Source organism: Lissotriton helveticus, chromosome 7 (genome assembly GCF_964261635.1).
Source record: "Lissotriton helveticus chromosome 7, aLisHel1.1, whole genome shotgun sequence".
NCBI lineage: Eukaryota > Metazoa > Chordata > Amphibia > Caudata > Salamandridae > Lissotriton > Lissotriton helveticus.
This window is the reverse complement of record NC_136068.1, coordinates 1304461103-1304476863: the sequence shown is the minus strand read 5'-3', so window position 1 is coordinate 1304476863 and position 15761 is coordinate 1304461103. Positions and strand designations below refer to the sequence as shown.

At 45.0% G+C, this 15761-nt stretch overlaps 1 protein-coding gene across 2 annotated transcripts in view; it reads left to right on the top strand.

Annotated features, from left to right (window-relative positions):
• PRPSAP1 (phosphoribosyl pyrophosphate synthetase associated protein 1) overlaps window positions 1–15761 on the top strand; it is a 302806-nt gene that overhangs the window by 116244 nt on the left and 170801 nt on the right. For both annotated transcript variants that reach the window (XM_078654587.1, XM_078654586.1), the window contains exons 3-4: window positions 10851–10917; window positions 14674–14849. In XM_078654587.1, the coding sequence (XP_078510713.1) occupies window positions 10851–10917; window positions 14674–14849 (243 nt within the window). The remainder of the gene's footprint in view (window positions 1–10850; window positions 10918–14673; window positions 14850–15761) is intronic.

Genomic DNA, 15761 nt, shown 5'->3' with positions numbered 1-15761 from the left:
TCTTGGGACAACAGCTGTCTGTTTTGTAATGCCCCACCTGTTTACAGGGATAACAATAGGGTTTTTTCTCAGTTGAAGAAGTGTCTTGGGACCCACCCCCATCCTTGGAGTTTTGGGGCCCTGGGGAAGTCTTTTCTTTACTTTTATCCCCACCCTTATCTTGAGGCTTGGTAGACTCCTTCTTCTGGTTACTGTCCTGATTCTTAGGCCTAATCCTGGTTCTGACCCATTTGTCTGCCTTCTTTCCCAATTCTTGGGGAGAGGTCAGATCAGAGTCTACCAGGTGCTGGTGTAAGAGCTGGTTCTGACAATTACTTAGGATCTGCTCCCTCATAATCAAATTATACAATCCTGTAAAGTCATGTACTTTGCTGCCATGTAGCCAACCCTCCAGAGCCTTAGTAGCACAATCTACAAAATCAGTCCAGTCCTGAGTCTGTGTCTTCTGGGTATCTCTGAACTTCAACCTGTACTGTTCAGTGGTTAAGCCAAACCCATCTATCAGAACACTCTTCAGGACTTTGTATTTGTTTGCATCCTCATGTCTGACAGTGAGGAGCTTGTCCCTCCCTTTCTCTGAAAAGGAGTACCATAAGATTGCTGCCCACTGTTCCTCAGGAACCTGCTGTACCATGCAGGCTCTCTCAAGAGCAGTCATCCATTTGTGGATGTCATCCCCTTCTTTGAAGGGGGGCACAATCTTTGTCAGGTTTCTACTATCATAGGACCTGGGTTTCTCTTTTGGAATATTGCTGCCACCAGTGGCATCTAAGCCACACAATTTCTGCTCTCTTGCCAAGGCAAGTTTAGCTTGAGCCAAGGCTACCTCCTCCCTCTCTATCTGGAGTTTGACAGCCCTCATTCTGGCCCTATGCTCTAACTTTTGAGAAGCATTCATGCCTCTCTGTGATTCCCTGGAGGCACTAGAAAGATGAGAGTCTCCTGAGGGAGATCTCACTCTTCTGTTGCCTGGGGGAATCATATGTTGGGTTCTGGGGAGGTGCTGGCCCTCTCCATTCCCCAGTAGGTCCAAGTTGGCCTGGCTAAGCCTACCAACTGGAACCTGGCTACCCTGATCCTGTACTTCTAAGTCCTCAACTTCTGAGTCCTCATCCAAGTCATCATCATCCTCCTCTTCAGGGGGATCAACTGCAGGGGGGTTCCCTTCAGTTCCTGTATCTAGGGAAGCTGCTTTTGCCCTCTCTAAGTCATCCTGTTCTAGGAGTCCTATCAGGATTAGGCAGGTGGGGCTTCTGCCCCTTTTTAACCCTCTTGCTTTGCACAAGACAATCAAGTCTCTGCGGGTTAGTTTGTCATATCCAGAAGTTGCCTGGGTAGGGTCAACTGTCACAGGACTAGACCCTGAGGCCTTTCCTGTGTCGGACATGGTTACTAGTGAGGTGTAAGTGGTGCACTTACCTACACTAAGTGTTTTCCTACTGGACCTTGCTAGTGAGTTGTAGTCAGGGGTGTGCTACTCCCTTCAACCTACAACTACTAAGTTCAGTAGAACTTAATATGCTAAGCTTTTGATTTTATATGTACCTAGAGGTACTTGATGTGATCTTTCAATTTGATATAAAGATTGCAATGGTAAAACAACAGCAAGCTCAAATCCGCACCGCTGCTCACCAATGTGAGAAGTTGGCCTGGTAGGGGATGTTTCCAATTCTGGAACCACCTACTACCTGACCAAACAATCCCCTTATGGTGTCTGGTTGTAAGTCAACCTTATTAGACAAGCTATCCTAGTGGTAGCATGGACTAAGCAGCCTAAAGGCTTAACTTAAGAGGTCGTGTTAAGCGAGCTGTTTTACCACATACAATCCTGTAATACCAAATGAAAGGACACCACACAAGTATATATTATAAAAATATATGTGTTTATTACTAAAAACAATCCCCAGTATTCTTTATGAATAAAGGGGCACAAGCGTTAAATCAAAAGCACTGTTTAAACATACAAAGTTGCACAATTATGGATGAGGGCAGGGGGCCACTCAAACCATATACTAAACAAGTGGTATAAGAGAGGCCACTCGAACAGTGGTTAGGCCTAGGGCCTAGGAAATCGCTGGGAGCAGTCAGGACAAGCAATGCTGAAGTCGGGAATGGCCCTCGGGATTCGGGAGATGTGCGGAAAGCGCACGCATGCACCAATGTTAACCAATGGTGCGTAAAAGTCAAATAGTTAAAGTTTAAGGACACTTCCGCTGAACCTAGAGGAACAAAACTTAACACACAGACCCTAGAGGTGTGCACCAGTGTGGGAACACCGGCGGAGCAAAGTTACCTCACCCACAGGAAGTGGGTGCACAGGGTCGAAGTGGCGTCGGGTTTTGACACGCAGGCTCTTGGTGCTTGAAGCTGAAAGGGCTGCAGGCAGGGTGAAGACGAAGTGTCCGGTGGAGTCCAAGGGTGGACTCAAGTTGTAGAGTACCTGAAAGCAGAGGGGACAGAGTCTGGGTCACTCAGCAGTGACCAGGGTGGAACCAGGACGGAACCAGGCAATGTCGGGCGCAATCAGGTGGTCGTCGAGGCGCTTCTCTTCGCTGTCACGTGGGCTCTGGGGCATCTGCGACGTCCAGGAGCAGGTCACGATCTGTCCCACGCAGGCTCTCACCGTCGGTGCAGTCGGCTTCCGGTTTGGAGCAAACAAGCCTTGGTAAGAGCAATCCACGCGGGATTGGAAGATGGCGTCTTACTCGGACCAGGAAGGTCAGAGTCGGGGCTCCCTTTCAGGGGAGCTGGTGTGGATCTGGAGCAACCAGAATCACGAGTCTTCTTTTGTAGTTCGTCGGCACAGGGACCACAAGCCAGCTGGCAAGTGACCGGGCCAACGCGTTGAGCCAAATCGTGCCAAAGGGCCCCACGCAGCACTCGTCGAGTGTGGAGGGCTGAACTTCGGCTCAGGAGTAGCTCAGGGTGGGGGCTTCTCAAACCCCGGTGTACAGCTTCGAGGGTCACTCGTGGGCTGCACGGTCAGCGTCTCGTGGTCACTTCAAGATGGCGTGCCCCACGCTTCCGGTCGCCTCCACGGGTCTCAGCTTTGCAGGGACTGTGGATCGGGCTGTTAGAAGCTGGGCAGGCTTGATCTCGTCGATCTCAGTCGCTCGAGTTCCGGCGGGAACTGCAACTAAGTAGACGTCGAGGGCTGGATGGTGCCTGCTGCTGCAGGGTGGTCACTCCTTGACCACAAGGGAGATTCTTCGGGCTTCCACGTTGAGATGGAGGGCGAAGGGTCCAGAATATCGTTTCAAATGTTTCTTCCAGGAAATCTGATGTGCATTGGCACTGCTCCCACTCTTATTCGAATCTGGTGGGCGTGATTACCTGCTAGGTCCCCTCCTATGGGTGGGACCCAGGAAGTGGGTGGATACACCCCCTTCCTTTGATCCAGGCCGCCCTGGCACGAGGGCTGGAGTGCCCCAGAACCGGTTTGGCCGGATTATGCAAGGGGCAGCCTTGTGCGCCCCAGGCAGTGTCTGGTTTCTTTCAAACCTCCCTGCTACAATACACTATCTCCTGTCTGGAGGGCGGTGACACCCTCCTGTGACAGGAAACCCTTTGTCCAGGACCCCCTTGACTGGGTTTCGGTCAGCTCCAGGGGTCCAGACATTTGTCTGTGGCAGAGGCATCCATTTTGTGGATCTTAAGGCCTTTGGAGAAATCAACCGCATTAAAGTGAAGTAACATGTCTTACCCCTCTAGAGGGGTGGAATGCCATCCCCGTCGCCAGAACTGGCGAGGGGATGGTATTCCAAAGCGTATGACACCTTACACGACATGTTTTGATAAAGCCAAACCAGAGTTGCTAAATAACCGCGAGGATTATAAGGCACTTAATAGTATATGGTATGGCATTATCCTGAAACAGCTTAGGGATTTGTTCCCGACGGCTGCAGACAGGCTCAGCTCATGCTAGAGCTCCATCTCACATAAAAACCATGCACCCAGCCTCCAGGATTGGTGAGGCCTGTCTATAGGAGTGGCTCACAGGTTTACATGTGTCCAGATATAGGTTTAGACATAGGTATACTATATCTAAGCAAGGGGTGTGTACACCACCTTACCCCAGCTGAGTGATCAGCCAGTTGTGTCAATTTAAGAACCAGCCAGGGGTGGCAAAAGATATGCTGCAGCCCCTGGTAGGCCTTAGTGGCTCCTGTGCCCTGTGCACCTATAGTGCATTCTACAGGGGCTGACAAGGAGTCCATTTCCAATTGGTATGTACCTAGGGTACATGGAATCCATTTTACAGAGAGAGCAGATGGCCTGGGGCCCTGATTAGCAGGGAACCAGGTCAACTAAGTCAAAAAACCAGCTAAACACAGGCAAAAAATCTGGGGTAACCATAGTCAGGTAGCCACCTTCCTACACCCCCCAAGACATCCCCCTTCCCCAGTCTGGAATCTAAACATCGTGCTTACCAGACTCATGGGACCTCCTTTCTAACCTCTACACTCATGCGAACTACAATTCTTAACGTGGAAGGTTGCATTCTTAGTTGCCATCACCTCACTCAGAAGAGTGAGTGAATTACAAGCACTGAATTCAAGAACCTTTCATGCAGGTACATGCTAACAGGGTGGTTCTTAGAACCAACCCTAAATTCATGCCTAAGGTTGTATCCAATTTCCATATCAATCAAGCAATTGAACTGCCAGTATTCTTTCAAAATCCACAGTCAGTAGCTGAGAGAGCACTACACACACTAGATGTAAAAAGAGCTCTTCTTTATTATGTGGACAGAACTAAGTCATTTAGAAAGACAAAACAACTATTTGTTGCTTTTGCGCCCCAACACAAAGGAAATCCCATTTCAAAGTCAGGAATAGTCAGATGGATAGTTAAATGCATTCAAATATGTTATCTAAAAGCTAAACGCACTGTAACCGTCCCCCCTAGAGCACACTCTACACGCAAAATGGGGGCATCCATGGCTTTCCCAGGGAACATTCCTCTTGAAGACATCTGTAAGGCAGCCACATGGTCAACCATACACACCTTCACTAAACACTACTGTGTAGACGTGCAAGCAAAACAGCAAGCTGCTGTAGGACAGGCTGTCCTCAAAACTCTTTTCCAAACTGCTGCAGCTGGCACAGGTGGCCACCGCTAGAGGAGATACTGCTATTCAGTCTATTCACAGATATGAATTCAGCAGCCCACATGCCTCGAACGGAATATGCTACTTAACAGTATGCATCTGTTCTTGGCATGTAGGGCTGCTGACATTCATATCGCCCACCCTCCTCCCCGGTGCCTGTCGCAGCTGCAGCATTATCTCTGGCATGGCCATCTCTTACTTTCCTATCTCCATCTCTGCCACAATGGCGAAAAACAATCGGAGGATGGAGAAGATGCCCATGCGCACTGTAGTCCAGGGGAGGAGTCACCTATCTCGTGATACTTCGAAGACTCTTCCAAGACAACAAAGTGCAATCATCCGGACCCAACACTAGGCGGCGATCTATGCACAGATATGAATGTCAGCAGCCTTACATGCCAAGAACAGATGCATACTGGTAAGTAACCTATTCCTATCATCCTACAAAAGAAATGTAACTCAGATGTTTGCAAGACAAGTTACAATCTCAGTCCAATGAGGAATCAAGAGGCATTAAAGCAATCCGTACCTACGTGTAACTTGTGTTATATTTCATAAAGAACATAGTAAAATTCAACCTCCAAACGGGTGTGTAGAAAAAGGCATATAGAAAGGGTGGGCTAATCCCAGCCTCCGTGTCCCTTACCTGAATCTTTCTGTTACAATAACTGAGACATTTTTCATTCTATGTCAGGACCGATGTCAGGCTAGTTTTGGACTGGTTTGAAATAAAACCTCTTAAATATAGAATCAGAGGACCAGTCTGCTGCATTGAGGATATCCTCAAATCAGGCCCCTATAGAGAGAGCCTTCGAGGCCATAGCTCCTCTCACAGAATGAGCTCCGAATATCGAGGTGTCCGTGCCAGCCTTTTGCATGGGCCACCCGGCAATAGTAGTAGGCGAAACCACTTTATGAGGTTTAGTGAGGGCAATCAATAGTTGTCGTTACCCTGGAGGCCGGGGAGCTTCTGTCATGGATTCGTAAGCCTTTATTGCTTTAACTAGGCATAACTTTGGTACAGCAGGGAATATAGGGTAAGAGACACTTTTTGAAGTTACATATTATTCTTCTTGAAATGTTAAAGGTCACCCCATCCTGAGTGAATACTCTACCTGTTATGTCGAAAACTCTCACCTCAGCGACTCGGTGACAAGATATCAAACACAAAAGGTGGCTAATTTCACCAAAATCTGTTTACTTGACTGACATTTGTTTGCGGGCCATGATTTGAAAAGACGCAGGACTATATTAACATCTCAAAGTGTAGAATATCTGGAAGGAGGAGGAAGAGACCATCTAATGCCCCTAAGAAGTTTACATACCAGAGGCTGTTCTGTCAGAATATAGCCTGCAGAAAGGGCAGGTCTATAAGCATTGATGGATTTATATGCCTCTGAAACCAACAAGGCTAGAAAGTTTAAGATATTGACAATTTCTACCCCCATGGGATCCAGTTGCCATTGATGACACAGCACAACCATTGAGACCAGGCTGAGCGGGATCGTTTGAAGCACCCATCCATCTGAGGGAAGAGCCTCCCAGTTGTGATTTTTTTTTTATTTTTACAATCTACCCCCAAGCATGACACCAGAAAGAGGTTGAACACTCGCCTTGAGCGGAGTTGTAGGATGTATTGTTACTGGAAATCCCTCTCGAGCCTTTATGGTGGGGGTAACTTCTGGGGGGATAAAAGTTGCCGAAATGGGACGAGTTCTGCCACTTGCCCCATTGTATCCCTGATACTCTGGAGCAGGCTTGGTGAATGACACAGCTGGCCAATCTTCCCCCTACCACGACCGGCGTTGGCAAAAATATTCTGTGTAAAATTCTTCTTAATCGATGTCTGAGCCTTATCCAGGAAATTGAAAGTATTGGCAAATGTGCCTAACTCCAGGATGAAGGGCTCTATAAAGAGGGCCCCTTCTTCAATGGAACCTGCTTCAGATGTCGATAACTCCCCTAGTTGGGGATCTATTTTTATCAGTAAGGATATGCACCTTTCAGGGGAAATTGGGACACACAAGTACAGTTTTTGAGTTATCAAAAATGTTGCTATAGCAGTCCGCTTCCCCCCCGTCCTACCCCAACAGCAGCCTTTTCTAAAAGAAAAGTTGATTAGTGCTAATTGGAAGTGTCTTTCACTTGTAAGAGTGTTTGAACTGGCTAGTTAGAGGCTGAATAACATGGTGGGATGCTCCAGAAGAAAGATGGTCACTTTTAAAAGGAAGTTATTGTTAGTCATTTTCACCCATAACCGACAATTGGGTACAATAACTGCTCTGTCTAATAAGAAAGCTAGGAAATATTTAATTAACAGAAAGTTTTAATTCTATTAAAGTCTCGGAGGCGAGGATTAGGCTTACATGTTCTCTATTTTATTGTACCAGCAGCCATTAAACAGTTTGTAGATCAACACTAAACTACATTTCCCATGAGTCCTTGGGAAAAAAAAAGTCCATCCAATACGAACGCAGCAGAACCTCTCAACATTATCTGGAGACATTCTATCCTCCTCTTTCTTCCTACGAACACAACCGACTTTTCAGAGGATCACTCCTATTTATTCTAATATGTCCCTGAGAAAACAAATTAATGATGTAAAGTTTTTGTTTCCACCACTGCTTTAGCGCAAAGATCGTCAAACAATGCTGGAAAAAACACGATATGTAGGCATTTCCGTCAAGGCAAGAAATCATCAACGACTTTTCATCATTTGCATGACAATACAGACCCATTAACTAAACAGCTTCATATTATAACATTACATCATATCGAGTGGGCATACTAATCTAGGCAGAAAAAAGGGTGGACTAATCTTCGCCTCCGAGACCTTAATAGAAACGAAGGTTTCCGTTACAGTAGCTAGGAAATTTTTCATTCCATGTCTGGATCCGAGGCGAGGATTAGGCTAGTTTAAAGCTTCTCCACCACCAGAGATGCCATATTTGAAACTGGTTTGAAGTAAAACCTTTTAAATGTAGACTTTGATGACCAGTCGCCTGCATTGAAAATGCCCTCCAATCAAGCTCGAAATGAAAAAGCTTTGGAAGCCTTGCCCCACCTCAGAGTGAACTGGGGTTGCGAAGTGAGCTAAAGAATGATGGATTGAACCCAGATCTGTGATTGGGGGTGAGTGTCTGAAAAGTTTCAGCACTCCGTCCATCATCTCCTTGTGTTTGCTTTGTTCGCCCTAAGTTGGCAGGGTATGCCCAGATGTGGGTCCCTTGCTCACTTTGCCACTGGATTCAAGCTAGCCTGGCTGATGAGGGCTGTTAGCCCGAAACCGGTCCCAGGATGCTTGTTTCCGGTCCAGGGAAGACCTGGCTTGGCAGTTCGGGCTGGACTGTTTCCATGAGGCACAGGGTCAAGACTGATTTGCATGTAGCTGTGTCTGAACTGGGGTGGCGAAGTTTGCTTAAGAATGATGATGGATTCAACCCAGATCTGTGACTAGGGTTGAGTGTCTGAAAAGTGTAAGCGTTCCGTCCATCATCTCTGTGTTTGCTTTGTCCACCTCACAGAGTGATCTCCAAACTGAGAGCTGTAAATCCAGGCTTCCTGTTTGGCCAGTCGGACCCATCTAACAATGATAGCGGCAGAAACCACTTTGTGAGGTTTAGTGAGAGCAATGAATAATTACCTTTCACCCTGAGGGCGAAGATCCTCTGTCATATACTCATAAGCCTTCACTGCTCTAACAACATACAGCTTTGGAACATCTGGAAATGCAGTGTATGACACTGTTATTGAGTTACATTTTGTTGGTCTGGAAATGTGAAAACTCTGTCCATCTGTTACATTCATGACTCTCACATGTGAAACTCTTCAAAAGGAGATCAAACACAACCGGGTGGATAATTTTGCTGGCTTCTGTTCCCTGGACAGGTACTTATTTGAAGGCCTTGATTTTCACCAAACGAAGAACCTCATTAACGCCCCATAATTTTGAACACCATGGTTCTGGTGGAACGGACAAACCAAGAAGTTTACAAACCAGATGTTGTCCTCCAACTGGGTGTCCATCTATCAGCAAGTGGCCAGCCAAAATGGCCGATCTAAATGTATTAATGTACCTATAAGCCAGAAGGCCGCCAAAAAATTAAGACTGCAGACAATGTCTGCCCCCAAGGGATCCACTTGCCATTGATGACACCAACCTAGACATCGGGACCAGACGGATCAATATCTTTTATTTGTGCTGTCTGCCCAGGCTCTAGAGCAAGAAAGCAGCCTCTCCAGAAATTCCTGGGACTTTCCAATGTTCCCTGTAATCCACCACGCCATGAGACAGAGGGAGCCTGCTAGAACCAGGTGATAAGTATTCTCCTGGGGATCCCGGAGGAGACCTTGAAACAGGGGAAGAAAGCTCCATCAGAACTTGAAATCTCCATATTGGGATAATCATGACTAAATCCGCTCATTGTCTTCGAACTTGGGTGGATGTAGTTTAATGTCGATCTACATAACGTTTAATGGTTGCTGGTGTGATAAAGTGGAGAAAGTTTAAGCCTAATCCTTGCCTCCGATCTTGACATAGACTCATATCTATATGTACCTCCCAACTTCCACGCATACCCCCTCAAATTAATTGTTGCCTCCCTTAAGCTAAATTACAGACTACATAGATACATGAAACTAAAGCTTCAAAAGGCGGTTCAAACAAATGGAGTTTGCGGATCACCACCACTCCTCTCTTCTACTGAGATCGTTATCTATTTGTAAAGGTGCTTTTGGAGATTGCCTTTGAGTCTGTGATCTGTTCTGCCCTGTAATATGCAGTGTGATGGTACCATGTCTGCGACTGAGGAGGGTATGACATTTGTAGGATCTTATCCATGACTTCTCCTTTTGTCCCATCAGCGTGACCCTGTAATCTCAAGTGTTTCAGCATGTCTGCATTTAAGGGGCCATTGTCTGCTCTCCCCATAGTGCTGGAGGCAGCGTGTGGAAACCAGGTTGTATCTTCCCCTCTCCTCCCTCCCTTCCCCTCCCCCTCCAGTCATGGCTTAATATTGGATGTGGATCTCCCCATTTAGCAAGGCGCTGCAGCAGAGATATACAGCCCTTTGACAGACTATATAAAAAGGCATATGAAAAGTATACTTACCTACTGAGAAGTAGAGAATATAGGGCCCACAACATGGTCCTGTAACAGGCCACTTCAAGTTGTGATGGTACACTGCTTCCACACCCTGCAGGAAAGTTTGGTGAAAGCATTTTCAGCTTCTGAGTATTTATGGCTTTCAGTTGAGGTAATGCTTGGAGGCCAGGGGGACCCTGAAATGTCCTATTGTATTGCTTTGGAGCTATACCAAAAGACTCACTAGTTGGCCTTTTTTGAGCCATGTACAATATTATAACCCATTTTCAGTATTTTTTTTAAGTGACTGCTCTGAGTCTCTTAAAGATTATTATGGGTATGATTTGATATAACGGAAGACTTCCTGTGTAGTAGCAGTAACTTTTCCTCACTCCTTCACTCAGTGCCACACTGGGATCAGAGGCAACATTTGGAACAAGCCACCAGCAGTGATCGCAGCACTTATCTGTTGAGAGTTCAGGTGCAGGGCGGTTAACAGTATGACAAGGGAGCAGCATTGTTTTTATATCAGCATTTAGTTCTGTGTGCTAACTTGCTGAGCAAATGTCGCATATGATTGGGACGTGTGTATGTTTGTATTTTGAGCCTACGTTCAAGTCAAGATGATGACTTTTCACTTCACTTTCTTATTTTCAGAAACAAGAGTGGAAATAAAAGAATCCGTTCGTGGTCAAGATATCTTCATCATTCAGACAATGCCTTGGTAATTGTTTCTTTCATTTGTGTTGGTCACCCTCTGAGTCAGCACCACAAAGCTTGATTTGTAATTTATTCTAACCCTTTAATTTATTGAAGCTTCACGAGGTGTATTTCTGCACATATTAAGTTTATTTACTTTTAGTAAAGTATATAATTCATTTTTGCCTCACTAGAGGGCACAGAGTAGAGTAAGAGCATAAAATGTGTGTAAGTTGGCTTGAGGCTTGGTAGAATGCTCAAGGAGCCCGTTAAGTGGTTGCATTTAGAGATATTCCAGGGTTTGTGGGAGATGCAGGGAGGGACCTGGGAAATGAGTGAGAATCAGCTGATTGGAGGAATGAGGTTTTGCTTGGAAGAGGTTTGCTGGAAGGCAAAATGTGTGTGGGGATGAATCTCACTGGAAGACAGGTAGTGGATTGGATATGGACCTTTGGAATTAATATCCAGCTGCATCTCTCTGCCCGGTATCATAATCACCAGGATCGGTTTATGCAGTGTTCCTCTGTGTCTTCATTGAGCTTTTCAGCATTTGAAACGCCACTTTGGCCAAGCTTGAATATTGCACTGTTTACGCTGTGGCGGTAGGAGATCCTGATCGTCCCTCAGACTGGTGTGTATTGTGTTTGCTTGTTTGTGGCCCTTCTTAGTTGGGGCTATTTCAACCTCATTATGACTGCAAAGGTGTGTAGGAAGCAATGATCCCTCACCAGGAGAAGTGACTGCACTTTAAGGATAACACAAATGGAGGTTTATGACCTTTTCAGTCGTGTTTTATCATGATATCTGAGGTGGATAAAGGGCTTTTAATAGGATGCCTGTGAGCTTCAGAGTGTTGTTTTGATAGATCTGATATTGAATGACCTGACCGATAGTGTACAAATACCAAAATTTTTTAACAGATTGCAAAGTGTCACATGCCACACCAAGACTCTGCGAATGGCGCTAGACTTTCAGCCATATCCAGTTTTTAAAGTGAACCGTTAATTCATACAAAAACAAGGTGCAATTACTCGTTAAACTTAAAATTGTTCCAAGGTTAAAAACCTTACATTAGACATACATTTTGATAGAAATGAGCCCCACAGACTCCATCGGACAAGTACACTGCACTCTACAAGTATAATTATAATAGTAATATAATGATAAAGATCAATTTTAAGAGTACTTTTTTAAATTTAAAACTGATGAAAAAACTGGATACTGGGTAGTATTTTTTTTAAACCGCGTCTCAATTTCGTGCGAAGGAGAAAGAGTAACCCATTAAAAACAAGAATTGCAAAGAATAGGTAAGTGTCAAAAAGTCTTAGGGTCACCCTAGTGTTTCCCATCACCACTGAACGAAGGATTGAAAAGGAAGCATGGATGGAGGGCAGCAGTGCTGAGGAGAGGAGGGGAAGGGGATGAGGATGTCACAGTTGAGTAAAAAGCCAGGAAAAGTGATATATGCTTCTTAATACTTAATAGGTAAAATGAGAAGAGAGAGATTGAAGTAGTAACTGAAGAGAGAGAGTTGAAGGTTAAAGGATGTTGGGCAGGCCTAAAAAGACACTAAAGGATTGTTCTTGGTGCAATGGGGGTTTCCTCCTATAAGCTTACAAGGAAAATGTATTTATTCATCCCTGGTGTTTTCTTCGAAGCGCTATGTCGCCTTTTGCGTCACCGATGTGAAAAAATAAATGTTTTGTTATAGTCTGTTGGAATAGGTGAGGATATTGTCTGATATTCTTCAGTTGCGACCCCATTCTGGTTAGTGTTCAATTTAGAATGAGCCTGAACAGCTCAGTTTTCAGAGGTTTCATCGCCACTTGTGATTCGGTTCGCATTTCAAACTAGGACTGAGGGTGTTGGAGTTAAAGGCCTGGCACATCCAGATATCGGCCTCAGTGTTTCACTGTCTTGAACTATTGTTGATGGAAGACATGGGTGGCTGCTGAATGTAGGTGTCAGGTGTTGGAAAATAAGAAGGGCGTTTTCCCCAGGAATTTCGGGCCTTTAGTCCAATATTCTTTATGAAACTGGAACAGAGAACCTTACTTTTGATGTGGAGATATACATATGATTATGGTGGCGTAGGCAGAGGAGATGGGGGATCGGGAGTATGTAGCATGGCACAGGAGACTCATTCGAGGGGAAGGTCTGCGCCTATTTCTCTAAAGGCTAGATTGGAAAACAAGGGAATAGAGAGGGGGGACAAAAGTCAGGCAACAAAGAGTAGCAGTGTTTTAAAGGGCAAGGCCAGAATGTCTGGACACAACCTCTGTGTTACATTTAGTAGTTGCTATAGTTAATTAGCCTTGATATTATTGGCTGGTTGGCCTTGTATCCCAGTAGAGACTGACATAGACAATAGTAGAAGTATTAGGTGTTAAGATTTGCTAGATTCAAAATGACAAATCATAAATCCATATCGATGTAAGTGAGTACATTTATTATAAGCATAAGGAGTGAAGGAAACATTGTCTTTTCAAATCAAACTTTAAGGCACTAAAATGTTTTCATGGCTGTGCTCTCTGAGAAGAGTTCCAGTCTCTCTCTCTCTTTGAGTCTTGCTTACAGGCAGTTTTTGCCATTTCATGTTGCCAATACAGCACTACATACACACATACATACAGTAGGGAGAGTTAGTTTTTAGTCCGATGTCTGTATTTTTGTGTGTTGTGATTGGTTGAGTGGGCTGACCTTAAAGCCATGGCCTTTTGTGGAAAGTTACATGGGGCTTGTAGTAACCTCTCCACTGTTCTGACCCCCATATCTGCACACCTCGAGACCCCTCTTTGTATCCCCAGTGCAGACTGTGACACCCACCCCTCCTCCCCCCACTGTCACCACCTGTGCCAGCACCACTTGTACTTCTAGAATTGCATCACACACATTAGCAAAGATGACCCCATCCGTGCAAGTGCATACTTAGCAGCCATCTTGGGTAAGAAAAAAATGGCAAAGCCAATAGGGAGCACCCATTGGCAACGGTGAGACATGTTGACTTTTTCAAAGATTGCCTTTTATTACGACATGTACACAGATTCCAGTTTTGTTCAGATCACTCAATTTTGACATTTCCATTCCCCTGATCCCCTTCTTTATCCCCCAACATCAATGTGTGCAGCATCGCAGACTAGACTTACAAATCATCAGAAGTTTAAGTCCACACCGTGTTTCAGCTCGCAGCTCCAGTTCATTATCCCAGCCAACCTGGCTACACCATTTTTTGTCTGTCAGCCTTCAGTGTCCTATAGGGCCACGATGTATGCCATGAGGTAATTGAGCAACAAAGGGTAATTGCATAGAACATGTACAGGTTGAAAGTGGTTAGAATATATTCAGATGGCAATTTGATATGAGTGTGCAAGCAGCATCTAGTTTGTCAAAAGTAAATTTTTGGCTGCATGATGTATTTGCTGACCTATTGGGTAGCCATTGGCCCTTACCTACCTGCCTATTGAAATGTGTGGTTAGCAGCTTTATAATACAAGGCAGAATTTTTTTTGAGAGGTCAGTGGCTTGGTTAAGTGCTTTAAAAGAAATGGTATTTTCCATGGCATAGAAAATGTACCGGTTCTCTGATATGTATGCCCCCTGCAGTTGTGTTAGGAGTGACAATAAACTACTAATACTCACATTTAGAAATGATTGTGTAAAGTCAACCCTAACATGCAGATCTGCGATGGAGACCTACCCCAGAAGTGTTTCTGTGCATGGTGTGTGAGGTGGTTGGAATCCTTTGTTGGTGTAAGAAGTTTTGTATATTTGGTTCTTGCAGCAGGGACGTGAACACAGCGGTCATGGAGCTGCTAATCATGGCTTATGCACTGAAGACGTCCTGCTCGAAGAATATCATTGGTGTTATTCCATACTTCCCCTACAGCAAGCAGTGCAAGATGAGGAAGAGAGGCTCTGTTGTTTGCAAGCTTTTGGCTTCCATGCTGGCCAAAGCAGGTAAGTTTGGTGATCTGTAGAAAGTCCTTGAGGTACAATGGGAAGGAATGGGACTGAGTGTAAAAATGTAGATGGAATATTTGCTGTCCTTCACCGCTAAAAGTTCTTACTTTCACTAGCAAAAGAATGCACTGCGGTAGAACTGGAGGTTGAAAGGCATAGATGGAAGGGTATGTAAGGTCCATGAAGGCACAGGCACTAATCAGAAGCTCTTTAGAATATCTTGAAATTATGCTTTATTCTGCACAGCTTTATAGCGCAATGTTGCTCAGCTGCTTTTCAACTCTTAACTGAACCCCATTCTAAAAATGCAGGGCATTCCTATCTTGGTCACAGTCCTGACTGTGGCATTAAAGAGCACGTACACTGTAAACTGTTTACTGCTACAATACCACAGGGCGGACTGGGGATGTTGAAGTGATGCCCTGACTAGTATTGAGTTAGGTTCAAGTTTGAACAGCCATGCGTAGTCCTTGTGAAAAGCCATATCTACTGAACACGTTTAGGACTTGCAAACGTTGCTGCTGGCTCATTTTGTGTCATCCTTTAAAATCACACCTATGTACTGGTTGCTGCACTGCTGCTGGCTCATTTTGTGTCATCCTTTAAAATCACACCTATGTACTGGTTGCTGCACTGCAAAAAAGTGGGCTGAATCTATAGCAAGATATATGTAGACTTTGAGGCATTTCTATGCTCAGCAACTGTGGTCCTTTTTATGCCATGAACAGCAGTTGTCATCGGGGAGTCATTATTTTCCAACGAATGGATTTTTTTCCACTATAGACCCAAAGTAGAATCTGCGTTCGTCTTAACCTTACTGTCTCTATTGCAGTTTATAGTTCTGCCGGTGTTTTGTCCTTTCTCTGGCTGCTGCCCTAGACTTGTAAACCGTTATTTTGCAGCGTGAAT